Below are 27,882 nucleotides of genomic sequence, written 5' to 3'. Positions count from 1 at the left end.
GCACAGAACCAAAACAGAGCCGCCGTTGTGGCCCGAAAGGCGTGGCCACGACTAATAAATAAAAGATCAGCAAAAAAAAAGGAACCCACTACGTCACTTTTTCTACACTTTTCTCCTAGCGCGCGGAGGGGGTAGGACCTCTCCTCAGTTTCCTTCCTCCATGTGCACGAAATTGAGGTAAATGCCATTTACCTCAATTTCTCACGCAAATTACATTTAAGTGAAATAAGGAGAACTAAAACAGCCCATTACCGGCCTTAGCCTGCCTGCACAACTGCACAACAAATTCAGCTCACCTAGTTATTGTTTGCAAAGAGCAATTATCGTCAAAAGTAAGAAGAAACAGTTGTAGAGATGCATAGGCGCTTGTCTTTCGTCCCCCCCCCCCATCCTACTTCTTTCCGTTCACTATGGATTCATGCAAAGTTGCTCTATTGTACTTGCGACAATAAGTTATACTTGGTGTTTACACTGGTTCATGAAGCCTCTTGTGTCTCACGTAAACCGCGCAAAACAAAGATAGTTACATATAAGGCAGAAAAAGATGTGTGTACCGAAACTGAGTATGGCAGAAGTCATCATTTCCTGTTGAATAGCGCCATAATACTGTGCGACAATAAAAACATAGGCTTCACCAAGGCACATGGTATCAGTGCCTCATAAGTGCTAGTTCGTCAATGCACACCTGAAAGTTGATGAGCAGGTACATCAGCAGCACTGTGTTCAAGAAACAAGCACTTGCTAAAACAAATCCTGTCAGTTAGTTTTAATTGGATACTTTGTTTCTTTAATGCTTTTGGTTGGGGCAGGTGCGAGCATGATTTCAGTAGTTCAAGCATTAGTGGTTTGCCATAGTTGCAGGTATCTAAAAGAGTAGCGATGACAGTGTTTTGCAGCTTACAAGGCAAGTGTGAGCATGTCCCACAGTAGAGGTAGCTAGTCTTCATTATTTTATGGCAATAGGAAGACCATCATTGCATTATTGCAATGCTTTGACAGTATGTTCAGAAAGTTAATTCAAGGACTTTGTTTCTTGACTGTAACCAACAAAAATTGTGTTTTCTGCACAATGCAAAGTGTGAATTTGTGTGTAAAGGAACAGCATTCTGCAGACACCTGGTGCTTATGCGCAACGTACAATTAGGTAACAAGTCATCATTACGGGCTTGTTAATATTTTGTGTCACCAAGCCAGATGATAATAGTCGTATGGCACAAGATGACAGTACGACGTTTATTTCTTGGCACGAAAGTCATTATGGGTAGGTAAAAATTCTTGATAGCATATGCGTGCCCAAGAAAATGACAGAATACAGATAAATCTGCCTATGCAGCTGCAATGTAAACAATTATATTTCTGTGAATGTGGATTGACTGAGAACTGTTTCTGTGGATTTACAGTGTTAAGAACATATTTACTAAGAATACTGTTGAGCACTCACATGCAAGATACCTTACTTTGTGAAATTTTTGATAAACTTGTGATAATCCCCGTTTCATAATTTCTTTTGTGTAAATTTAAAAAAAAAGGTTACTTGGCGCACAAAATTTGCGTAATGCAGTATTTCCTGAAGCAGCAAGCTGCAGAAGTGCTCACCTATTAATGTTGATGTGGTCTTGTTGATTAAAATGTCAAAGTTTAGCTTTTTTTGCACATCTATGCATTAATTTATGACTAAGCTACATTAAGATTTATGTACCACTGTGTACGTACCAAACCTTTCAGTTGGTACGCAGCACAGCATTCTGGGTCCTCTCGTGCCCCAAGTTTAGCACTGCTTTTTCCAGAATAATTTTCTTGATACTGAAGTTTATTCACAAACTGGCTATAATATTGATTCTCATGTCTTCCCAGTCACCCTACTTGGCCTGTTGTCTCCAGTAGGTGCCTTTTCACACCACTGGAAATTCAATCTTTTTGTCGGCTACACTTGCTTTTTCACTATCCTTTTCTCTCATTTAGTGATCAACTTGCCAAGCTTTTCTTTCTGCTGCTCACTTCAGTAATACACCTTTCATGGTCACGATCTTTTCAGCTCTCCCTGAATGTGGAGCTGCCGTGTCAAACATGCACATGGGTTGTTAGTCTGACTCTCCTCCAGTAACCTTCTTTGCAGTATAGATAGTGCAGTGGGTACTAGACCTTCTGCAACATTCTTTTCATACATCTTGACGCCGCTGCATTGCGTGAACCTCTTTCCATACATTAACGAGGCATGTGGTCTCTTGTCCGAGTGGGTATCACATTCTGGGTGAGGATGGTCTTGCACATGGAGCTATTGTCGTACGGCATACACACGTAACAGCATTAACCACCACTTAGGTGCAACTTTCGATGACATGATATGTGGGATGCTTCAGCCAAATGCATGCCACAGTCCGGGCACTCGCGAGGCTTTTCCCACATGTGAATTCTCAGGTGCACGCCGAGAACTTTGTTCGCAAGAGAAGTCCTCCTGGCAGACGTCATGCATAAAAGGTCCTTCGCCAGTGTTAGTCCTTTCGCAATTGGCGGCGTGGGTCCCGTGAAACTGGAGATAGAAAAGAAAGAATATTTCAGAGGCAGAAACTTCAGACGATTTGTAAAGCAAACAAAAATGCCACAAGAGTGAAGCAGGGCGAACTTGTAATTAAGCTTGGGTGAACAAAGGAAATTAGAACAGCTGCAAGCACTATTCACACTAGAAAAGGACCATGTTGTTGGGACAGTTTGTCAAACATCTATAAGGAACAACCAAGGGAACATGCACAACACAGAAGGAGAGCCCAAGAGTATCAGGCTTCGTCTTGCCCTGGCGCACTTTTTCTTTTTTCACAGCTGCCTACTTAATGGTTGGCTGGGCTGAACTAGTTTTCACTTTTTGTTTAGGCCTCCCTCCATTTCTTCATGGAAAAATAAACTTCATTTGATTTGATTGGTCTTGCATAGCTGTTGAGAGAAGTTAGTGCAAGAAGAATACTTACACAAGCAATGCGGGGATGAACACAAGTGCTACTGTCTATTGTTTATTAGCAGGAAGTGTCAAAGCCGAACGTTCAAAGTTAAGGCTGAAGGTAGTAAGTACCATATGTGCACAAGGTGTCACAGAATTTTAAATTGGTTGCAAATTGACATGGTAAAAGCTCTTATTATTTCTGCTCCCAACAAGCTTTTGAAGCAAGATTCTTGCACAGGCTGTGACAGCAAATGAGGTTGCTGCACAAAACGTAAGAATCCAATCATTAAGTGTTCCCAAGGAGCAGTTTATGCCACCCCTATGACATCTGCCAGGAAGGCTATTTTTGTGAAAAAAAAAAATCTCTTGATGCTTGCGAACAACCAGCACTCTCTTAGTGCAATCAATGTGAGCCCGTACTGATTCATTTCACTTTTCTCTCGTTTCCCAAGACTAAAAACCTATGGAATAGTTTACTGGATGATGCTGCGGAGAAAGACTATTTCTGTGATTTTGAACTTTGCCTAGATAAGTATTTCGATAAATGTACTTTCACTTGTTAATTGACCATCGGAAGATGTATGCATATTTAGTGTGTAAATTCCATTCATTGTACATTCCCTATAGCGACCCTCAAAGGGAGGTCAACAGTGACTAAACAAATAAATAAATAAAATGTGTATCGGCCAAATTGAATGTCCCATGAAGTGCCGCTTTTGGGAGCATGTGCAAAACTTAAGTAAAAGAGAGGCCAATGGAGCACATTTAGTAGCCTGTGTGACTACGTGTGGTTGTGGGCCTCGCATCTAGGAGACAAACATTGTAGGCAGGAGTGGTAACACCGTTTAAAGGCTTGATCAGGAAAGCTATGTTATAAAAAATGAAATTTACTGTTGCATATGTCAACCCGTTATAGTACTGCACACTTCTATATATATATCATTCAGCCCCCACTATGTACTGATAGTGTTGTATATATTAATACAATAGCGTTAAGTACCCCGTGTTGCAGAAAATCTGGCGTCGGACGTTGTTTCGGCAAAAAGAATTTCAAACCACGCATACGTAGGCCCTCCATGTGGCGCAAGGAAGTTACTGAACTAATTTAATTTGTCAAGCTAAAATACATAGAAAAATCATAAAGTGAGACTTGCACACAAACCTACAGACCTACCATCGGATTGTGACTTGAATATCTGAGAAAACATAATCCTGTTATACAAAAACTCAAACAAACCCCCTTTCCAGCGTTTTTACCATTCATAGACCGGCCACGGCGTCTGCCATTTGCACACGCCGGCGCGTGAATATCTTGGAGACCACGGAGCAGTGCGCCCGATTGTTTGCAACACCTCCAGATGGCGCTTGCCTCTGCCTCATTGTGGCCCACACAACAGGACGCGTTTATACCAGAAAGCCTGCTTTCATGCATAGCGTTCGCCGCCAGCGTTTCCCGGTAAACATTACAGTTGCATGCACTGCAGTTGCCAGGAAGCATGAGAAGCAGTGAGGGATCTCTGAATGCTATTGCATTCCACTTTTAAAGGTGAAGCTTAAGCGTCCTCCAAATATTGTTTTTGTGCATGCATGGCAAGATGTATATATATGTAAGGACCCTTCCTGCTAATAAACGGTTCAGAGTATAGCTTCGGTTCGTCCTCCCTTCATTTGAGTGCTTTTTTAGCCTTAAGTCACCTCAATGGTCCTATACTTAACAATTCACAAAATGTACTTAATGCTCCTAGATTAAATTTGCTATGTGCATTGCTGTGCTTTCATTTGCACGTGTGTTTTCAAGAATGATTAAAATGGCACATTGGAATTGACAAAAATTGACATTATGGCATTGATAAAATAAGGTTCTAGGGTTGTGCTAGTTGGTTTGCATTTAACACAACAAACAGATTATACAATGCGACAAGTCGCATGACAGCACATTTACCCTGTTTGCACCACTAGTAACATACACTTGAAGCCAAACTGCAACCAGAAGCAGCGAGTCTTACTCCACGGCTAGCTGCTAGATATCTGTGAAAAATTATTTGTGAATGTGAAAATGCTTCCACTGGGTTAAGTATGAAGCCACTTAAATGGCAGTCGCCATATTTGTACAGTCGGTCCGCATTAATTTGACTCAACTAATTCTACTTCTTGCATAACTCGACTGCACTGGAAAGTCCTAGCGAGAAACCATGCATCAGTATGACAAGACAACTTGTTCAGTTCAAACACAAAGGCATGCCATTCAGGTTAATTCGACCACCCCATTGACCCCCACTGGCACCCTCTCGTGTGTGCTGGTTTACTAAAAGCTTCAAAACACAATACATTCAGCAGATATTGCTACTAATTTCCTTCGTAACAGCAGCGACTGAAACAACCTGTCCTGCAGTGATAATGACAACTTATAGTCTGGCCTGGCCGATTTCTCTTTTGAGGAATTTGCCAGGGCTGCTGACAGTGTTGAAATTTTTGGCGTCTGACCAATGACAGCATGTACCATAAAACGATGTGAACTCCAAAGTTGTAATAACCGGAAGTAATTTCGAGATAAGCGGAGTTTCGAGATAAGCAAAAGCATGAAATTAGACGCCTGCTGGCCGGACAGACCACATGGAACCTTTCCAAAATGCCGCCAGTAATATTCTCGGTCGATTTTGCGTGCAACGGTACCGAACATGTCGGTGTCTATGGGCAACAGCCTCACTGGCACTGTGAAAAGACTGCACGCTTGCCACAGAGTCAAGGCAAATACACCTAATGTGATATTTGAGGTCATTCATTCAAGCGTAACCAGTTCCAGGCATCCAAAAAGCTGACACTGCTACTTTTTGTACTGTAATTAATTCTGATCAATTTCACTTCGAAAACCGAAGCTGAACTGTGGTAGAGGGCAATTGTCATGCCTTAGCATGACGTCCACGAATAGCGCAGCATTCATGACCTACCATTGCGCGAGCTTGAAGTGAGCATCCTTATCAAGCTGCTATTTTGCTGAAATGGCTGGCAAGTCGGCTGATCACACCTGCTCAAAAGTGCCAATCATCTTGCTCAAGGTCGCGATTAATACTGTGACCACATTGATGCATCCCTGACAGCATCCTAAATGAGAGGGAAAAAAAAATAAGACAGACTTCCAGCTCACCGCAGCTGCATGAGGCCACAACTAAGTGGCAGCAAGCAGCCGAGCAAGTGCACAAGAGCAGTGACAGACAGAAAGGAGGAGGAAAAATAAGCAGGCAGCCCAACGCAGCATCTGGCATGGCTAGCGAGTTTCTACTGAATGAAATGCTAGTGCAAGGGAATCTGCCCATGCTGCCGGCCCTATTGCCTTTTCTCTGGTATTTCCGAAGCCGAGATTTCAAGATATTCAGAATCCGGCAGAAAGCTTTTTGAGATAAGGGGTGAAAAATACACGGATTCATAGCACGGTGAAAAATGAATTTTGACTTGACCACCATTGAATATTGACCACCACCATTGACCACCATCGAAATATTGGAGTTCGAGTTAACAGCGGCTTACTGTACAGATGTACTGTAATACCGCATTGAAGCAGTCCAGCAACGACGACTACTTCAAGCGATAAAAATGCGAATTCGTTAATTTGGCTGCCGTTTGCTAATTCCACCAAATGATGCAGTCTCACAAGGCTCGAATTAACGGGAGTCGACAACACAAAAAAAGTTCGAATCAAGAGGCTGATGAGGGCAGAAATTCACTTTGCACCTTGCACATATACACGCTGAATTTCACAGAACCTGAAAGTCTGTACATGCCGTAATGTTAGCCATGCATTGAATAAAGGCACAAACATTCTTGAAACATTATGCTGAAACGTCCTAGTAAGTATCCAATTTACACCTAGAAGTAGGCATAATTTCAAGCTATTCATTGCAGCATCGATGAAGATTGATCATCACTTGAGCCAGTGCATGAAATGCCTAGCTTCTGTCAGAACATTTTCTCCTCCTCTGTTCATCTCATCACCGCCACCATCTCTCTTGCTACAACTGTGTTAATGTATTTAATTACCATATTTACTCGCATAATGAACGCACCCCTAACTTTACTACTGTGCAGTCCCACGATCAAATGGCAGTGCTGTAGTTTTTTGGAGAGGCTACAATCTTTGACTCTTGCACATGTGTTTAAAGCAAGCGCACTTAATGCTTACCACATCCTTTCTGCCATTGCCGGCGCAAAGGCACCTTGCATATTCAAGGAAGAAAAAAATGCAACTGGCTCCCCACAATACATGGAGATTACTTAGCCTATGCTGACATAATAGGAGAGAGAGCACGCGCAATACGCGGCCGGGCGTAGCGCATCGGAGAGTCAAAGTGAAGAAGGGATGGCCGGCACTTGATCGCCATAGTGGTCATAGTCGGCTGTAGTGTTGAATTCGTGCGTCTGTCGCACGGTTTTCTGCTTGCCTTGGGTTTCGATGTGTGTGATGGGCCTAAAGTCGAGTTATACACCTGCTGCGGGACATAGACTTTATCTGCCCACAAAATGTAAATGCTCATCAGACACCAATAAATTCTTACATGCCAATGAGCAGGACGGTTGAAGAAAGAGACGCACACTGCATGCTTGTCAAAACAGGTGCACACTTCAACGCAATGTTTGCGATAACAGCAGACGGCTGGAAGCGGCTGCGAGGATGAGCTCGGGCGTGATCTGAGATGGCTGTTCGGAGTGAGTGCTCAGTTCTGCCTAATGCAATCGGCCTAGGCTACGCCGACTTCGCGCGACTGATGCAGCCAGAGACCTGAACAAGAGGTCTGGTGGTTCCGAGAGTGAAGTGACACTTTGCAAATGGTATAGATGTGTCTTTACTGCAAAGATAGGTTATCTTATGCATGTTCCAAATCATTACAATCTTACTTTTCAATTTTTGCTGCTTGAAGAATGTCTCTATGAAATTAGACAGTTTTAGTTTAGCGTATGCAACTTATAGCAAACGCTATACGCTATAGTGTAGCATATGCTAAGCAGCGCACATCTAAATACAGGGGTGTGCTTGCGGCCTCCTACGAGTATGCTTTATTTTATTTTATGTGTAAGTACCGCTTCCTAAGCGTTACGGCATGGCGTTGCAGTTACCCATTTTGCGGCACCAGTCTACAGCCAGGAAGCAGCAACCTTTCCTACCACAAATTTGTGTTCTCAATGTCCTAAAACACACATTTCAATTGGCACATAAACGAGCAATGCATAATGAAGCCCTCAATAAAGTTTGATTGTCAAGCCACTAGAAGTACAACTGTCTGTGTCTTGTATCAGTAATGCCTTCTTTTTCCTATGCTGAAGTTTCATAAAGCACGTAATACTACAGCGCCGACCTAACACACATAGCAAACCAAGGTCCAAACGGTCAAAACATGTTCTTTCAATGTTTACGGTGCCGTCGTTTTCTCGTCAGGGTTTTGACATCACACCGCGACACATTGTCCCAGCCGCTGGCCCAACGTGCTATCGCCACTTTGAGCAACAGAACAAAGGCAGAGAGCTTTCCGTTGCACTATCCCACTGCAGATTATAGCAATTGCGCTCGGAGCGAAACCAAAACAGCCAAAAAATACTTGTAGACTAGTTCGCCAGTCAACAGAATGCCAATCTGTTGCCTGTACTTCCCATCATTCCCATGATGGTTGAACGATCGCAGCGCCAGATTTCCCTCTAGTTATACTGATATGAAACTCTATGGCCAGCAAGATCTTCGTATCTCAGAGGCCATATGCCGTCATTACGGCTATCTCCCGACTGTAGCGATAGGTGGCGCTGACATCTTGAATGTTTCTTCTGTTAGGCTTCGACTCGTTCGAAACGAGAAGTGATCTCGAAAACACCAGAAGTTTATCCACAATACTCTGTCGTCGAAGCCGCCCGAGAATAAGCAAAAGCCATTTACACAGTCATTTGCTATGAATGAAGTGCATTTTACAAAAGCAATGCCAAATTCAATTCGAAGCGGGCAGCCAGGGCCACCGCCATGTTCCACGCAAACTCTGCAAACCACGCAGAGACGCTAACACTAAATCAGAGAAATAGCGTGCGTATGCTATACGCTATGGGTCGTTTAGCGTTATGCACATGCGCAGTGACGACCCGCTATTTTATAGCGTACGCAATGGTATAGTGTACGCTAAACTGAAAGTGTCTATTTACCCCGCACAATGAATGCACCCCCCAACATTGCTTCAGTATATTGGGAAAAAATTTGCATTCATTACGTGGGTATATACAGTAGTCCTCGCTTTAGCTCTTTATTCTGAGACATGCTTCCATTATATGGATACCACACATTTGCAAAGAAGCAACAGCTTATCTGAATACATGCTGGTACTACTGAAATCAGACAGCCAAGTTATGATTCATCATGAGGAAAGGACTCGTAGCCTAGCTGCAGCACACTAGTCTGGAAATCAAGGTGTTCTCACTTTTAATGTTGGCTCAGCCAGAGGCGCACGGTTTTCTTTGTTTTGCTTCATTACCTGACTAGTGCTAACAGTGTTTGGCAAATGCCTCCTAGAGTGGCAAGATTAGCCTGGCTGGTTGAAAGCTGCAAGTGAAATCATGTGGGCCCTGCAAGACTGGCCAATATTGCGCAAGAACATTTCATACGTTTCATACAAGAACATTTCACACCATTTGACATATTATTTCCAGGTAAACAGAAGACGCTGCTTAGTGAGCATATTTGAAACATAACATGCAGAAAGTGCTACATAAAGCACTCTGTAACATGAATTTCATACTATTTGAACCAAAAGGTGTGCTCAGATATAAAGTGAAGAGACCCACACTTTTGTCAAAGGGAATGTCAACGAAGTGGAATAGCATGCAAAAAATTTCAGAACCTACTCTCTGGTTGAACCAGGAAGAAAGTGATTAGAGGTAGCATAAATACATAAAAATTTGCATCCCCAAGTTATACAATGTAAAAAACAGGCACACTTACTGCATAGGATGCCTTCCTTGTGGTTAGACCGTCTGCCCTTGTTTGACGTTAGAGCCAGTCTTCACTTTCTACCCCCAGGTCAAGAGGGCATTCACTCTCGTACTCAGCAGAATCACAGGTATGCTTATAGAACTGAAGTATTGTTGCAAGGGAAAAAAAGAGAGAGAAAGATCAGCAGACTGGACATCTAAAAACTAGTACACTATCCTCGCCTCCCAAGACAACACAAAATGCATGTTAGGCATACTTGTGCCCTTAAAGGGTCCCTGAAACAGTTTTTGTAAGCACGTAGGGTACTGCTACAGTAAAACACCAGCACCACAATTTAAGTGAACCGTTTCATATTAGGAGCTCAAGGCTATTACAATTTACCCTTCTCCGTAGCCATGCTTTTCCCTCAACTTGTTCACCAAGCAAGTGAGGCTCAACTCCACATTCACTAGCTCTGTGTCATCATGTGATGTCGAGTCTAATTTCAGTGCCTTAAAGCTAGCGCCCGAAGCCTCTTCGACCTCTCCGCTAGCTGCCTGGCCATCGATACCCAGCGAGAGCTATGTTGTGTTGCGTCTAGCATTGTGTTGCAGCTCTCAATCGCTGCACGAGTATGGTGCTGTGATAGTAATCCTTGGGTATGAAGTGACAACTGCAAAACGCACAGATTCTGGCGCCGATTGTATACTGACAGCTTGAACGCTGCAGCCACTCCACTTGCCTGTTGCCTTGCAGAGAGACTTGATGCCACAGCTTGACATCTCACCAATCACTAGATTTGCAGCCTACAACACAAGGGCGATTCATGGTGCTCGTGAAAAGAAGCCTCGAGACCACCACTGACTGCGCAGCTCACGTCAATATGGAGCATGTTGTAACACAAGCATACAACACTTGCTGTGCGCTGGAAATGCTTGAGTGAAGTGATAAATTTTTGTGTATTCCCTTTCTGTTACTTTGTTTATATTGAGACAAATTGACCAATATTACAATTATTATGAACATTTGTTCCCCACAAAATTGGAAATGTGGACAGCCATCAAATATCTATGTTGCCTATCCACATTGGCAACGTGGGCAGTCAATCAGATAGCTCGCCCGACTGAGGTCATGCACTCCTTTTATGTAGCAGGGGAAAGAGAGGCTGAAAACTCAGGGGAGCAGCGCCACTGCAATCGGTAGTGATGTACATTTCTAAAACATTATGATAAATTACACGCTTTAGACAGAACGCTTAAATGATATGTCACTTAATAATCAGAAGGACCTACCCTAATAACTCAATAAGTTTGTACAAAATAATCTAAATGGTTTCAGGGTCCCTTTAACATGCTGACATAAATTTCTTTGGAATAGCCTGCTTAAAATTATGATCATATTACCACATTTACAAGGGTAATTGTGAAATGTGGGACTTGACCAAGTCTTTCACCATGCATTTCCATAACGGGTGAATATACGAAGTGGTGGTATAAAGAAACACAAAGGGCAAAGAAAACACACCGTATTTACTCGCATAATGATAGTACTTTATTTGTCAAAAACATTGACACGAATTCTGGGGTGCGATCATTACGAGAGTTAAATTTCCCGCAAAAGGAAACATTTTATTTTTTCATCCTGTGTTTGCTGCAGCATGACAACGGGTCAACAAGCAGGCGGCTGCCGCTGTCAGTGCGGGACACCAAAACAAAAATGGCGGCCGGCGGAGCAAGCCGAATGTGCCAAACGCGATTATTTTTTCTTTTCATGAGTTTCTTCCATATCAGTAATGAATAATATTATATCGGCATGTTTGCGACAATAACGTAGCCATGTCCACTTTGAGGGGACAGAAACAGATGGGCACGCTGAGCTGCCAGTGACGTAAAAACACATGGAGGGCATGCTGCTGAAACTGCGGCATTTGTCTTCACTCCTATCCTGATACGGCATGTTTCCACTAAGGGTGGGCAAATATTTTAGCTGCGTTACAAGCGTCAGCGTATGAATAGGGTACACTTCTAACGTATCAGTGTAAACGTGGCCACTATCGTTGCCGCTCGCGATTTGTTGCGTGCCCACGAGTGCAGATGAGAAGAATCGAAAGGCGCCTTTTATGTTGTTGTTGTTGACCAAAACTATTACGAAGCCTACAAATAATAAAGCCGAGGCAAGTTTGGTTGTAGCTTTTTTTTAATGGAAGTGCGGAAACTGATGAAAGGAATAAATGGGGCATCTGCTTAAGAATGTTGGGTGCATGCAGACCGCTTGGTATGTCTTCAAGAGTCGTTCGCGTTGCATTTAACAGATGGTAAGCGCGATCATCATTAGCTAGACCTCGCATGCGACATATCACTGTGACAAGTTCAGGGTGCGATCATTATACGGGAAATAAAGAAATCGAATTTTCACGACAAAATTCAGGAGTGCAATCATTATGTGAGTGCGACTATTATGCGAGTAAATACGGTATATGAGCCACATGCAAAAAAAGTCATCCAGTGCATTCCTACTTCTCGAAAACCCATGTCATTGCTTGTGAGGACATTTTGAATTGTACTAAGAGCCGACAGGTGTGGGGAGTCAATGTTAGTCATGCTGCATGAAATTGGAGGAACATTTCATGTTCTTGCAGAACATAAAAGCGAATGTCTTGCTTCCACTCAGTTCAGTGCAGAGCTGAGTTCAGTCATTAGAAACATGCGAGTGCCATGTTGATGGTACTGACAACTCAGTAAATGAATGTTTTTGTATTGTGCCCCTACTGGAGTTCAGCAGCCACAGTTGGGAATCGAACCCTCAACCTTGTGCACAGCTGCAGAATTACGGAGCCTTTGACCTACCGCAGCAGGTGACATTGCCCAATCAAGTTTTGAGTGACACAAACAAAGAATTACACCATAGAATGTGCCGTGTCTCTCTGTGCAGCAGCTAGAGCTTTACTTCCTTGCTGGCAGTGGCAGGGAGAAAAAAAAGAACTGTTGAATCTAAACTCAAATTGATAGTTCAAGGTATCAAATCAACAAAGAGTCTGAGAGACAGTAGAGACAAAAGCTCTGGAGTAATTGAAAAAAAATTGCCAGTCTTAATGTGTCAAAACTGCACATCAATTTGACTACATGACTCTTTAACAGGTGCCCCATGAATGTCACACGAGTGCTGCTGCATTCCGATGCTGCTGATCCTGGCCGCTGCAGCCAGGATCAAACTCGCAAACTCATACTTGGCAACAATACAGCCACTGAGCTACTGTAGTGAAAGAGCGTAGGTTAGGGCATGTTGGTATTCCATAACTGAGGTTTTTTAGCGCTGTGTCCATGTCTTGCCTCTGTCTCTTTCCTTTTTGTGCGCTAAAAAACCTCAGCTACTGTAGTGGCTCTGGAATATTTTTGACAACCTAGGTCCCTTTAACGTGAACCTATACTTAAGCACACACACGTTTTTACATTTCACTGTCACCTCGGTGCAACCAAGATGCTGGGAATTAAACCCGCAATGAGATAAAGAAGAATAAATGTACGAGATATTTATGTCCATGACAACTGCGCTTTGGTTCGTAGTGTAACAGAGATACACTCCAGTATGCAAGTGTACAGATGAACAAAGCGTTCATTATTGCTATTAATTCACTGAAAAATTAACCCAGTAAAGTTCATCGAGATAAGTTTTGCCAAGCATGGGTGAAAAACAAGAACTGTAATAGTGGCCATGACATTAGCGCACATTGGGATAAACAAAGCCCTATCCACATGCTCTAGCTACATGTAGTTACTGCTTCACCATGTAAATTGCTGACACATGCATTTGTCTTCTGTACGTTTTCTCTGGCACATGCGAAGTGCTACCCAAAAGTTCCGGGAATTTTATCGTAAAAAAAAATTTTGTTTTCACCATATGCCTAATCAGCTCCGTCTCCAAAGTGGTCACCTTGAGCATGTATGCACCGATACCAGCATTTCTGCCATAATTTCAGGCATTCGTGGAACTATCCAGGCAACAGTGTGCTGAGGACCACCTCTGATTCCAACTGGATATCTTCAACATTGTAAAACCAACGTCTTTCAGCCTCAACTTCAATTTTGGGAACAAGAAGTCACAAGGGGCGAGGTCAGGTGAATACAGTGGGTGCGGAAGTACTATGATTTGTCTGAAAGTCGGGAACTGTCAAAAAATGAGTGATGTGTGAGCGGGGACATTGTCTTGATGAAGAAGCCAGTTGTACTTCCACTTCTCCAGACATTAACGATGAATGCTCTCTTATAAGCACCTCAAAATGTCGCAGTAAAGCTCGCTATTCATGGTTTGTCCAGGAGGTACGAATTCCCTGTGGATGATTCCATGTAGGCAAAGAAAAACAAGGAGCATGGATTTCATATTGCCACGAACTTGACATGCCTTTTTTGGCTGTGGAAAATTTCGCAACTATAATTGCAACGACTGCTGTTTGGTTTCAGGATTGTAGCCATAAACCCCTTTCTCATCTCCAGTTATTATATTGGAATGTGGGATTGTCTCTGACTTGCTGCTTCAGTTCCGTACAGACAGAAACACTGTGTAGCTTCTGTTCGGCACTGAGCAGTCTTGGCACGAATTTTGAAGCAATGCGCCTGATGTTCATAACATCTGACAAAATTCACTGAACTGTGGCGTACATTTGTCCTACAATGTTGCAGACATCCTTTGTAGTTAGTATGCTATTTCCAAGGATAGCCTTACAAAGTTCCGCTATTGTTTTCAGAGTCACGCTTGTTTATGGGTGTCCAGAACGTTCCTCGTCAGCACATATTCGATCCTCTTTGAAACGTTTATGCCATAAAAATTTTGGCTCACGGTGTCAACTCCAAAAGCGTCCTCTAGTATACGATGAGCTTCTGCCGCAGTTTTGCCAAGTTTAAAACAAAACTTGATGCAAATCCTTTGCTCCTTGAAGTCTCCCATATTGGTTGCCAAGAAATGCGCCAAATCAGTGAAATATTGTGTTGCAAAACAACACTTTGCAAAACAATACTTCTTAGATGCTTCTTAGACTGATCCACAAGGCATACTGCTAGCTATATCTAGCGGTGGAAATTTGTAACTCTCAGTTTGCCAGCGTGTTTCAAATTCCCAGAACTTTTGTGTAGCACCTCATAGTTGCATTGCGCTTCTCAATATTTGGCTCTCGTATTGAAACACCTAGCCCAGGGGAGTGCCACATGTTAGCAGTCAGTCATGTTGTTGCCCTGTGCTTCCAGGCAGAGCATCTGGCTTACATTCAATAGAGTCATGGAAGAGGTTTTCATTGAAGCCCACTAGTAAACATGGCTGTTAATGCTCAGTTTATTTGGTCTATGCTTTAGCTTAGCACACAGGGGAGCCTTGTCCTTATTTGACATTTGTTTGTCAGTACTGGAAGTCATGAACAAGTAGGCAACTAGCTTACCTTTAATTCTGGACATTCTTCAGTCTGCACTGCAGCAATCTGTAAAAGCATCATATACACACATTTCACATACATGCCCACCTAGTTTTCCAAATGAACAAACGACAAAGGTAAGTAACAATTTCAAACACAGAAAACTGCCAACCCCATGATTTGTCTGGCCTACATCCCCATGTCATTATCACATAACAAAAAACAAAAATTTTATCACTAGCTCTGGTCATTATTTCTCTTCATTGCACTCTTTGAGCAGGATGAACAATGGTGCATGCATTTTTTTATTTACGGCAGTCATACATGACAAATCATGTCAACTTCATTACTGCTGTCTCACAAACAAAAATGTACCACCAACGTGACAATTTTTAACTGCTCCCGACTGTAGTACATATTAGATAAGTCAGGGTGCAGATAAACTCAGGCCATAAAAAATAAGAAAAAAAAGAACGAAAGGTTGCAGTCTAGTCGGAAAGGCAAAGCATTGATAGTGATAGCGAAGTATTATATAGTTACACAAGTAAGGTTTACAAAAGAAAAAATTGTCATCCACTCAAATGTAGCATAAAGCTACAAAGGAAACCCATATGGGTTTCTCAGAAAGAAGCCTTGCAGTTGAAGAAAAATTTGTACTGGTCTGGGCCCCCTGCAGGATTTCACAGAACCAATTTGCCATGAGTAAGGTTTTTAGTTTTATCAGCCATATAAATTGCAGTAAACATTAGTAAACTAATTAAGTTAGCAAGCATGGTGTAATGTCTGTAGTGGCGAACATGAATGGATCTCACTCGATGACCACAACCACTCGCGGTCAGAACACATTAGCGTAGGGTGCCTCAATGCGCACGCTTTCAGCTGAAACTTAAGAACAACTGCGTCATCTGCTATGGCAGCCCCGATTCTTTGACTCACCAGTCGGCAAGAAAAGTGGCGTGCTTAGAGCTCCGATTCCCTCGCGCCAAGCCCCCACTTTAACAAAAGGAAAAATGAAATGCTCTGCTATATTTTGACGCAACTAAAAGCATACAGAATGTCATTACATGGTACAAGACAAACCAAGCTGCCAATGACGTATGCGGGCTGTTTTTTTGGAAAGAGCGGTGCGAGCACTAAACGATGTTCGGGTGTCTAACGACATAACTGAGTAGTCACAGCTACCACACCGTCAAGTTTTGCTACTGGATCTAACTGAAAGAAAAAAAGAAAAGAAAAAGCGGTACCAGACTTCAATTTTTTCGCCTCTTCTATCACTCATTTATTGTGATGGAAGCATCTGCCCACAACAAAGACCACCACCGATTTTTGCCTGCCTGCTTTATCCTCAAACAACTGCACTCACTCACCCAGAGCAAGGGGATGTGCAAGAAGCCAGTGGTTACAGGGTTCTAGGTTGGAATGGGGATGGGTGTGGTCGTAGAACAAAGTAACGCAATTTTAAGTAGGAAGCTGGAAAATGATATCTATGATATAATATTTAAATGATAATTATTAATTCTGTGATATTAGGGAAAGAAAAGTGTTTAAGTTGGTAGATTGTGACACTATCTTCTCTGTATGCAAGTTCTTTTCTCTATGACGTGGGTATTAATTTTGTGAAATTAAATATATGTGGACAGACCTTAGTATTCTCAGATAAACATGCCTAGATAGGTTATGTTCATTTAGAGAAAATGTGTAACTTTACAAAACCTATGTTTGTGATCTCACAATAGCAACACACATCAATTACAACAAAGATTGTCACCAGCATTATGAAATGGACAGGCGGATGGACAAGGGAAACCCAATTTTGAGTACTTTAATGCTGCCACAGTAAAACAAAAAAAGAATCGAACTGATTTCAGTAATGCACACAAAGAGGGGAGTTCCCTCCCCTCCATACATCAGAAAACAGACTTGCATTTGAGTCATTCCCCCCAAGGCAAGCATATCTAGGTAATATTTTATATATAACTTTCTAGATGTATACACTTACATATATTATCTCATGAAACAATATTTCAGATACTACGAGGCCCTCTTCCAAGGAGATGTCCTTTTTTCAGTGTCATGTGCATTGTTGTTCAACAAGCAAAATTAGCTACAAATTTTAATTGCTGTGCTGTTTGTGAATAAGATTTCTCTTGGATCTCATTTTCTAGAAAGAGCAGTTGGGCTGGTCTTCAGTGACAAAAACGTGTTCTTTGCAAAATTTCTAGCTTCGCATTCACTTAGATTTTTTCTGTAATGCACAGTTTTTAGTCATAGCGTGCTGTTCTTAAAAGTTCAGCATACTTTTTCTTGAAGTCATCAATATCAATTTGTACTGCCAATGTGAGTTCGCTCAGATACCTCAAGCATAGAGTTTACTTCAAGCAGCCAATCTCAACTATATACAATGTAAAAAATTTTTTTTCATCATATGGCTCATCCATCTGTTCATTAAAAGCTCCAGGTACAGCTTTCTCTTTTGGTGGCTGTTGCATTTTAAGCAGAGCAGCAGTCAGAAAATGTGCAGAACACGGCACTTAGTAACTGAAGCATGAGGGCAGTTCTGCAGAAGACTTTTTCTTTACACTTCAATGGTAAATAGATATGGACAATTAAAAATGAGAACTATGCGAGTTTATACATGTGCATCCTCGCTAAAAACATAAGGTAAGAAATATCAGCTTTCTGACTTTTTTTTTTTACTGTACTTTGCTTAGCACTCAATGGCCCCACCACACAAGCATGCTGCAGATGTGACATTGTCAAAAAAACTCGGTGTCCTTCCACTCTGTGAAGAAGGATGACCAGCGAAGCTATGTATGTGGGCCCCTTAATGGTGAACTGCACTATCGCCGCAGGTCAGCCCGGCATTGCACTATCTTTGGGATCGGCTCATGTATGGGGAGTGCTTAACACGTGGTTCACCTCCACAGCGATTTGGCCCAGCATTGAACTACCTTTGGGATCGGCTCACGTATGGGGAGTGTTTACCTAGCTTCACTTCTGCCACGGATCTGCCCGGTATTGTGTACTATCTTCAGGATCAGCCCACTTATGGGGAGTGCTTAATGCCAGTGTCACCTCCACCACCGGTCAGCCCAGCATTGCACCATCTTCAGGATTTTTTTCTACACGCAGACACAGTAATGGGGAAAGTGGCCCTTAATAGTTTCGCTGTAAGAGTCAGCCTCTGTTAATGCATACAGTGAACCGAAACGCAACAATCACTTCATTTCTGAAGGGCAACACCGTTGATCTGAGCTTCCTTCACCAGACCGTGGGGTTAGGTTCGCAGCTGCGTTCTTCAAAGCGGGTCTTTTGGCCAATTTGAAAGTTTAAAATAGCGTTAATGTAGTGAGGAAATATAAAAATGGCAGACAGGAATGTGGGGAATAAAGAGCACATTGCTAGCAGGGATAATGGCTGGGTTGCATTTCATGCACAAGACCTGCAACCTCCACAATTTACTCGGGTTTCTATCGGCACCTGTAATTTTTATGATAAGCACTACATAGTGCTGTCACCCAAACCTTAAAAACAACTATAAGTCGTGCACTACATCTATCATGCAAAGTGACAAAAGTTGGAGAAAGTAACATTAGGTAATCTGCATAAAACAGTAGCACACAAGCAGAAACATTGCGCGCTTTGCTTACTGCAAATGGTAGTCTTTTCCATTTTGTATCTAATTTTGGTCACTCGGTGTCTGCTACCAAAGGCAATGTGCTCCAAGACGCAAAGTGTCCGCACAGGAAACAGATGTTTTCTGTGTACATACATGATTTAATAGTGAAGAAGGCATGTCGTATGGACAACGCCACTCTGGCTTACATGAAGTAACGTGATCTCAAGTCAAGCCTCTGTCAGCATGAAAATGCAATGATTTCATAGTAAAATATTTAGTGCGCACAATTGACAAGGACACAGCGAAGGGAGACACACGAGCGCTTGCTCAACTCGCCCAACTATCAGTTCTGCTGCAATAAATGAGACAAATGACATGTTTCTCTTACACAACGGATTGCACAAGTATTGAGCTTAAAACCACAAGCACGCAACGACCAAGGGGATCTGAAAGAATATGGCACTACTCTGACATAGAGTCTCAATTTTCAAGGCCTGTACAAGCCTAAAAGAAACATCCTCCAACTATTTCTAGAATGTTTGCTGCTTTGGATATGCATACCAAGAAGGAAATTCAAGAGAAAAGCACCTCCTAGCACTACCACTGGCGTCGCAGAGAGGAGTGGCCAAAATAATGGTGGCGGCGCGTCCCACGGGGCCAGCATGATGGCATCACCCTCATCAAAGGGTGGAACTAAGCCTAAGTCGGGGGCATGTGCAAGAGGCAACTTATGCTGGCATCTCTGACTCACCCTTAGCCTTTTGCACCCACTGCAGATAACCTCCTAGATATGGCGCATAGGAAGCATATGCGTTCAGCTGTGTTATTGTCATGCCAACAGGCATGCACTGTCACAGCTAAGCTAGAGAAAGCTGGAGGAAAAGATGCATGCTCTCCTCCCCTAGTGAGTGCTTGATCACGTGACCTCCGACACTGGGTACGCATCAAGCCTAAGTCACCATCCCTCTCACCCTTGATCGCTTACCCTTGCACTCACAACTGCCAATGCGCGGAGTGCAATCTTATCGCACGTGAGAATGACGGCAAAAATCTGCCTGACAGTCAATATAATTTCTATTGCTATAAAACACACTCTTACCTTCACGCATTTCACCGTTGGCACTTCAAACGTTTTCTGTGGATAATAAGAAAACAAACATATCGCCATAGGCAAAAATGGCTCGCAACATGATGTCAGGTTAATTCAGAATGAACTTAAGAACTTGCACACGTTACCTTTGAGGCACCTTCAGTCTGCACAAAGCAATCAGTCTGGAAGAAATAATGTTTGTTACAGATATGGCAAACTTTGATTCCCAACGCTTAAAATATTAAGACAAGGATAGCAAAGCTGTATAAGTGAGTTCTCACACCCTCAGATTGAAGTACTAAGGGGTCTGTTTGCTCGCTTGCAGTCTCCACGCAGGTGGTGTTGCAGCACTATGGCATCAGGTTTCACAACTACGGCCGTATTAACAGCTAGGTGAACTACAATGTGGACCCCTTATAAGGCAACATAGAAAATTTATGGTTCAGTGGTAAAAAAAAACACGCGAGTAAGTTGTCCATTCTAATGATATAACGCAACATAACTTTTACTTTATAATCACTGATCACTTCATTTCAAATCAAATTCCAGCTCTAACGCATATTATTTAAATTTGATATCGACCCTGCCATTACACGCTGTGCCTCACCACTGTGTCAAAACCGTTGCGGAACACCACTAAACAGCTTTGCTGTAAAAAGAGCTTTCAAAAACTCACCTTTCCAGTGCCATCTGTCTGCAAGCAACAGTCAACCTGTGACAAATAAATTTTTTGTATAAATTTAGTGGTGCTTCCAGTTTAAACACATGATAATACAAGTTGATGTTTAAAAATGCAGACTTCTGCGGCAAAATGCTCTCCATAGAGTTTAATAGAAAAAAAAAGAGCAATTAAAAGAACAGTAAGGTGCAATACTAAATTAGCAAACAGTGGCAACAGGTTGTTTTAAGACTTTATTGATGTGATTGGCATTCTTTATCTACTTTATGCCCTTTGAGCCTATCTATCCATCCATTCCGTCCGTCCGTCCCTGTCTCTCTGTCTAACTAAATAACTAACTAACTAGCTACTTACGCTGACCCATTGGCATAAGTTGCCTACTAGCTTGAGCTACTTCATTGTGCTCATGGTCGTGATACTGACAGGGTAGTTCCATCATTGTCATTCCAGCTTCGTCTTCAGATTTTCATCATGCTTCGTCGCCACCCTTTTTACACCGACACAATGGCCCAAGTTGTCTTGGGCCAGTGTGTTTGTGCTCAAGATCATGATGCCGTAGTGGTTATTGTATCGGCGTCATTCCAGCTTTCTTATCGGACTCTCATCATAACTTTGCCGTCATGCCATCGTCATGATACAGCCATCATGCATTTGTTGTCACGCCACCATTGTGATGTCATCATAGTCACTCCAGTTTCATCATCTGACTCTTGTCATGACATCGTCCTGATACAGTCGTCATGCATTTGTCATCACACCACCATCGTGATGCTGTCGTAGTCACTCCAGTTTCATCATCTGACTCTCGTCATGTCGTCTTCACACCATCGTCGTCACGTCATTGTCATCATGTACTGGGGTTCATCTTGTTGTTGTCATACTGTTGTTATGCCATCATTGTCATTGCGTTGTGTTCATTCATGATAGTCCTGCATTTGTTATCATACCGTCGTTGTCATGCCATCGCAGTCATCCCATCTTAGTCATCCGGTTCTAGACAACATACTATCTGCCGGATACAGTCATCACGACTCCATCATTGTCACACATTGTCCTCATGCCATAGTCGTCACATTGTCGTTGTTATGTGTTGGTAACATTTCAGAATCATCTTTGTCATCACACTGTTGTCAAACTGCCTTCGTCATTTTATTGATGTCATTCCTTCTTTGTCGTTCCATATCATCCCTGCGTCATTGTCATGTTCATGGCCGGCCTTGGTCATGCGAGTGTCATAGCAAAGTGGGCTGCTACCGGCAACAATGCATGCTACATATAGCCGAAGCAATGGAAGCTACAGAATAACTACTACTGATTCTAAATAAATGTCTTCAGCAATATGCTATTTTGCTACACTGCTTGAATGCTAATCACGTTGCCAACGACAGTAATTGTGAGATGGATTTTGCTGAATTTTTTTAACATTACTATTTAGCAGGAGAAAGTTGATTACCAGTAAAGTATTGCACCTTTTTTTGTTTACTATATGCACAATTTTATTTATTTAGCATTTATTTACAGGCAACTCCCACCTCCCAAAAGGGATTATGCAGAGGAACAAGTGTGGTAAAAGAAATCATTTTTTTCTGCCCGGAAAGATTACTAAGAGTGCACAAATAATCTACACATATAAATATGTATTCATGTGCACCTCTAAGTATTGACAAGTATGTTTTTTTAATTTTTTTTCTAGCAACCATTTGCCATTCATGCCAAGAGGGGCTGTTCTGCAACTGCAGAAGTGTAATTATTCAATACAACTTAAGTTAACGTTTCTTATTGTCCTTTTAAAGCCAATGAAATATTTTCAGTCAGTCTTAGAGGCATGCAAGAATAACAACCTTACCTTGCCTTCTTGAGCATTTTGTTTGGAGTAGATTTCTTTAGCAAGGTTCTGCAAAGCACTCTGTAAATCTTTATCATTGCTTCTGCAATAAAGAAGAGAACTATGTAAACCCCTTTGGTGCATGTTTCTCAACTAGCTGCACAATGCACATCTCATATGCTTAAAATAAGGCAGGTTGTCAAACAAAGCAGATGCAGTTTCTGGATAGCTTAAATGTGGCACTAAGAGGCAACATACACAACTCAGTGACCAGTTCTAGTACAGAGGAGGAATCCATGGTAGAGTGTACTATAAGCGCGATCGTACAAGGACTTAGAAAGAAACAGATACACAAACACAACGCTTCACTTTCAACAATAGATTTTATTTTCGCACGCATCGATAACCGGCAGATGCATCAATGAGAGATTAAAAGTGCATCGATATGACGTCACTAGGGTAATCTCGGGTCATTTGGGTATTCACTGCCGAGATTCTTCCTGCATGCCCATGTTTGAAAGTACTTCCATTTTGTATAGGGCTCATAGCAGGATGACGAGGGATATTGTGGAGGCCTACGAGATTGCAAAATTAGAGGAAAAGTGGGTAAGCAAGTCTTCGGTATCACTATCTGAAAAGGACATACGATTCATCAGTTTATCTTTGTGAACACTGCAGTACATGTCTTCCCCATGCCTTACACATGTGCACAGTTTATCGAAATTCACCACTGAATGTTCTTTTTTGCTGTTACATTTGTTTCCACTTAGACGGTATATATTTATCGATGCGTGCAAAAATAAAATCTATAGTTGAAAGTGAAGCACTGTGTGTGCATCTGTTTCTTCCTACGTCCTCGTACAGTCGCGCTTACACACTCTACCATGGATTCTAACCAACTAGCCCGCCAACGTGTTTTAAACAGAGGAGGAAGATAGGATATCTGCTTGTTGTCCTCTTGTTGCTTGTTGTTTAGTGACTACATACACAGCGCTTCTACCCACTAGTTTGTTTGCGTTTGTTTATGTTTCTAACAAAAGCACATTTGTAATAGGTGCCACTAATTCAAATTTGACCATTAACATTCCCTTATTCAGCAATATTTTGTTGCAGAAATAATATGCCAGGACAGGAGCAAAAAGCCACAGTTTCTTCAACTTACGAAGGCCCTTGCCTAAAATTTATTTGACAGCTGATTGCATTCAATGATAGCATAAGTGACAACATTATTTGATAATGAGTGCATTCAGGCATCAATAGTTGAATATAGTAAAATTTACTGATCATACTATTTTTGAAAAACATGTCAGCTTGATGTGACATGGTAAAAATTATTCTGTGCACAGAAAAATATTTACATTTTAAATTACGATGAACAGAAGTACAAAACCTATGTGAACTAAACTTGCTAACTCTTTCTCCTTCTGGTTTGCTTTCAGACCATGACAAGAATCAAATCATGTCAGTATAACACACACGAGCACATCTGTTTGCAACAAAAATAACAAAATGCACTAGCTGGACTGATTACTGGTGCCCACATATGAAACAGCTAATGTTGCATTGCTTGAATGACCAAGCTAATTCTGAGGCCACCTGAGTCTCTTGCACAGGTGGTGATGCTTCAGATGATTGCTTTGATTGAAACAAAACATTTTGGGTCTCCACTAGCTAGCATTCGCGAAACATCGGGATCAGTGGTGGTTATGCAAGAGGCTGGCAGTGAATCAGGATATTACAATGCTTGCTTCTAGGAGTAAGCTTTCACAACATAATTATGCAAATATGGTCAACTTCACAAAGCCTCTGCCAGTTCTAGGACCAAAAGAAACAAAAACAAAGTAATGAAAAACTCAATAGGAGGGATGAGGAAGAGAGGGAAAGACAGGGTGGGTGGTTAGACTGTCTATGAACTGGTTGGCTACCTTGTCGTGGGATAGGCAAGCAAAATTCAAGGTGAGAGAAGGCACAAGCTAAAATAGAACAAAAAAAAAAGACAAATAACTGCATATAAATGCAATGTAGAGCACGACAATTCTCAACATTTGTCACCTAGCTCATATGTCCTCAAGAAGCACAACAAAGCATTTAACGCTTTTGTAGCGACGACAATCAGAACCACCAGGGACTCCCTCCTCTACTGAATAGATACGGCAAAGTAAAGCAGCACACGTACAAAAAGAACTGACAACAGTTTGAGATAATTGCTGTATCAGATACCACAGGTGTATGCACCTTTATGGAGAATAACAGGCTATTCACTTCAGCATTATGTATTAAACAGCAATGTCATGTGAACAGATGAAATTGCATTGAAAAAGGAGCACAGCTCAATTGCTCACTTCCTATGGCAACATGAGCTCGTAAGCTCACATGGTACACAGCTGCATAATTGTATTGCGAGTTCAATGTCATTATGTTAAGTAGCATAAATCCCAAGTACGTTTAAGCACAATTGCTGCCATGAATAAACTTCAGTGTTGTATCAATGCAAAGTACCATCACTTAAATGTATGGGCTAAGTACCGTATTTTTTAAACCATAGTCTGCAGCTAACACCTGTGGGGACTATTTACAAACTATGGCCTCTGGAATGTAGTCTGGAAAATATGTTATCCAGGTGTGTGATTTAGAGTTTACGTTAGGTATATGTTCTTACAAAAGAAAAGCTAGTTCTTGATAGTAGTCTGCAGGGTCAGTTGGTGCAGCATATTGTAAACCTATGAGCTGTTTAACAGCAGTGGTGAAGGAAGACTTGACAGAACAGGTGCTCACATATTGTAAACGTATGAGCGTTCAGCGGCAGGGGTGAAGAAAGACTTCACAGAAGCTCTGTCAAGCACAGACGTTCTGAGCGTCTGTCCTTGACAGAGCAGCTGTCAAGCCTTCCTTCGCCCCTGTCGAATGCCCACATGTTTACAATATGCGAGCATCTGTGCTCGCATATTGCCAACTCTTTCTTCCCCCCTGCAATTAAACCACTCATACATTTACAAAAAGGCTATTCTATTTCCATGAACTATAAAATGTTGCAGTAAAACATCAAGAGCACAGCGCAAAAATTTTGTAAAAGGGACCACAAGCAATGAGCTCCTGTGACAATTATAATCGAAGGCCTGCAAGAAAGCACACCATTGAAGATGACCCATGAAATCCCATGGCTCTCTCTCTCTTATTTTCTTTTTTTCGATGAAACAATTGTGTTTCAATAAAAGCAAGTGTCGCCAGAAGTGACTCTAGTCTAGTGATGTGGTTGACAATACAAAATGGACATAACTTTATTTAAACATATTAAAATTGTTCATATTTAGGGAATGGTTATTCTGCTGGCAGAGTTGCTCTAAAGAAATTTTGTCAGCAGTTCGTTCACACTGGCTGGTATAGGTCAGGCTGCAAGGGAACAGAGAATTTGTGCAAGTAGTAAGTGTAAGAAACATATCATTATTTGGTATACTTTGGTGGCGCTTTCAAGATGCCAAAGAGGCAACAAGCCCAGCAAGGTCGGTACCCGAGGCTGGTCCACGAGTCATGGACGGGCAATCTTAAACAGCCCCGGCAAATGGTGGCCTCACCAAGCCTCCAATTCAGGAACACAATGGGTCTGAGCTGTTATCCTCCCTGACTGCCCCTTGGGTGCCTTGGAGATCCTGCACAGCCCAATTTGTTATAATTTCGGTGCTCTTATGGGGCCTCTGTTTGCATGGATTATGAAACTGCTGGCAAAGTTTCGATCGCACAACTCTGCCAGCTGCTGGCAAAACGTGCTATTATATTTAGTTTGCATGTTCTTGTAGCTTTTCTTATCAAACATGTTGAAAAGATCTTAAAGTAGGCTAGTTGATGACGAATCGACCTTATATTAAAGCGAATATTAGCTCAGTTCATTCACGCAGCTAAAAATACGGCGCTGCTGTTTCTTTTTTTGCTTGAAATGCGATTTGCAGCTAAGCAGGCAGCCAAGCTCTAAATAACTCAGCAGATTAATTGAATGAAGTACAATGGTACCGTACGTGGAACGATGAGGCACAGGAATTGTACCCATTTCCAGTGCGCTGTGGCATGTGGAGCACAGCATGAAGGAAGGCACGTCTTCGGTCGGAAACGCGGCACTCAGCAGAGGCACGTGAGGAACGCAGATAGGCGAAAGGTCTGCTTTAAAACCAAGGCGACGGCAAACATCGCACGCATATCCAAATGGGTTATTGAAGATCTGTCCTCCGAATAGTGCCGTGTGCTCTATCAACCGTCGCTGACGCCTTGCCTCGGTCTCACGTTCCCGCACAACTGCATCTTCGCGCCGTGCACGATGTGCGTCCGCTTCCTGCCGCCGGATTGCTGGGTCCTGTCGACGTCGTCGGTTTGCCTCGGCTTCGCGCTCCCGCACTGCAGCATCCTGCCGCCGTGCGCGGTGTGCGTACGCTTCCTGCTGCCGAACTGCGGGGTCTTGTCGGCGTTGCCGCTTAGCCTCGGCCTCGCGTTCCCGCACTGCCGCATCCTCACGGCGGGCGCGATGTTTGGCCGCTTCCAGGTACCGAATTACGGGGTCCTGTCGGCGTAGTCGCCTTTCCTCGGCCTCACGTTCCCGCAATGCCGCATCTTGGCGCCTGCGGCGCTGAAGTTCAGCGTGCTTTGAACGCGAAACGGCACGTTGTTCCTCCGTCTGGGCACGTATTCGGGCCCGCCTTGCTTCCTTACGTTTAATCTTGAACTCGCGCTCCTCCGATGGTGTCCTCACAATACGTGGACGACCCATATTGACAAGCAAGCGTGGCAACCAAGGCGACCTCTGGACAACTATCATCCTACTTCATGGCAGGCCGAGATCTTGTGATAACGCGGGTACGCGCACGGAGCGTCTGGGTAGCCGAGCAAGCATAGAGAAATTTCTTTCTCTATGGAGCAAGCGTCGCTTTGCAAATGGATGGATGCTATGAATACCCTAGTGCAAACGACATACAAACGACGTTTGCGCACCCGCCGTGCTTAAAGAGCGAACAGAGCCTTAACAATCGAGAAATCGAGGTAAATGCAGGGCATGATGTGAGACTCCCCCGGGACATTCAAGCACTTGCCCAATGACAAAAGCACTACTCAGGTAAATTCTGGCACTAGTACCATAGAATAAATGCTAGTACTCATCTACTGGTGGCAAAAAAAAAAAACATCTTCATATTGTATTATAAGAATAAATAAAATGCTACTTGTGTAGTTCGATTTCATATTTAGAAATAAAGTACTCATTGAAATTACCGTTGACAACGACGCGGGCGGTCGAAAGGTTTCGTTTTCACTTGATTGTGCCGCCCACGCTCTCGCGTTTGAGTAGGTTCCTACTTTATTCTCTGATCGCGTAGCGCTGCGCTGGTTTTGCTGGCTCGCGAAACTCGCACAAACTACAA

The 27,882-nt window shown here is 42.6% G+C and overlaps 1 protein-coding gene across 3 annotated transcripts; it reads right to left on the bottom strand.

Annotated features, from left to right (window-relative positions):
- Positions 1 to 51: 51 nt before the first annotated feature.
- Positions 52 to 27,543, bottom strand: LOC135917867 (RNA-binding protein 25-like). Of its 3 annotated transcripts, XR_010569445.2 has the most exons (9): positions 26,494 to 27,542; positions 22,505 to 22,586; positions 20,656 to 20,691; positions 20,126 to 20,161; positions 19,989 to 20,024; positions 15,298 to 15,336; positions 9,903 to 10,034; positions 5,884 to 6,037; positions 52 to 2,530 (listed from the first exon to the last, which is right to left on the bottom strand). XR_010569445.2 is itself a non-coding variant. In XM_065451475.2 (8 exons), the coding sequence occupies exons 1-7, from the start codon at positions 27,282 to 27,284 to the stop codon at positions 9,951 to 9,953; spliced, it is 1,104 nt and encodes a 367-aa protein (XP_065307547.2). In that variant the 5' UTR covers positions 27,285 to 27,541; the 3' UTR covers positions 52 to 2,530; positions 9,903 to 9,950. The 3 variants fall into 3 exon arrangements, 2 of the variants coding, with proteins under 2 accessions (XP_065307547.2, XP_065307548.2); XM_065451475.2 differs by lacking the exon at positions 5,884 to 6,037 and having other exon boundaries at positions 26,494 to 27,541; XM_065451476.2 differs by lacking the exons at positions 5,884 to 6,037; positions 19,989 to 20,024 and having other exon boundaries at positions 26,494 to 27,543.
- Positions 27,544 to 27,882: the final 339 nt, after the last annotated feature.

The sequence above is a fragment of the Dermacentor albipictus genome, chromosome 10 (assembly GCF_038994185.2).
Source record: "Dermacentor albipictus isolate Rhodes 1998 colony chromosome 10, USDA_Dalb.pri_finalv2, whole genome shotgun sequence".
In the NCBI taxonomy this organism is placed as follows: Eukaryota; Metazoa; Arthropoda; class Arachnida; order Ixodida; family Ixodidae; genus Dermacentor; species Dermacentor albipictus.
The sequence above is the reverse complement of the archived record's forward strand: the minus strand, read 5'-3'. Positions and strand labels throughout refer to the sequence as shown.

Bases quoted from the DNA above. Each gene is read 5' to 3' on its own strand.
- LOC135917867 (XM_065451475.2), bottom strand. From the start codon at position 27,284: ATGATAGTTGTCCAGAGGTCGCCTTGGTTGCCACGCTTGCTTGTCAAT. The intron at 22,587-26,493 runs GTACGGTACCAT...TCTTTATTGCAG, and splicing joins CCTGTGCCTCATCGTTCCAC to AAGCAATGATAAAGATTTAC. The intron at 20,025-20,125 runs GTAACGTGTGCA...TATTATCCACAG, and splicing joins AGACTGAAGGTGCCTCAAAG to AAAACGTTTGAAGTGCCAAC.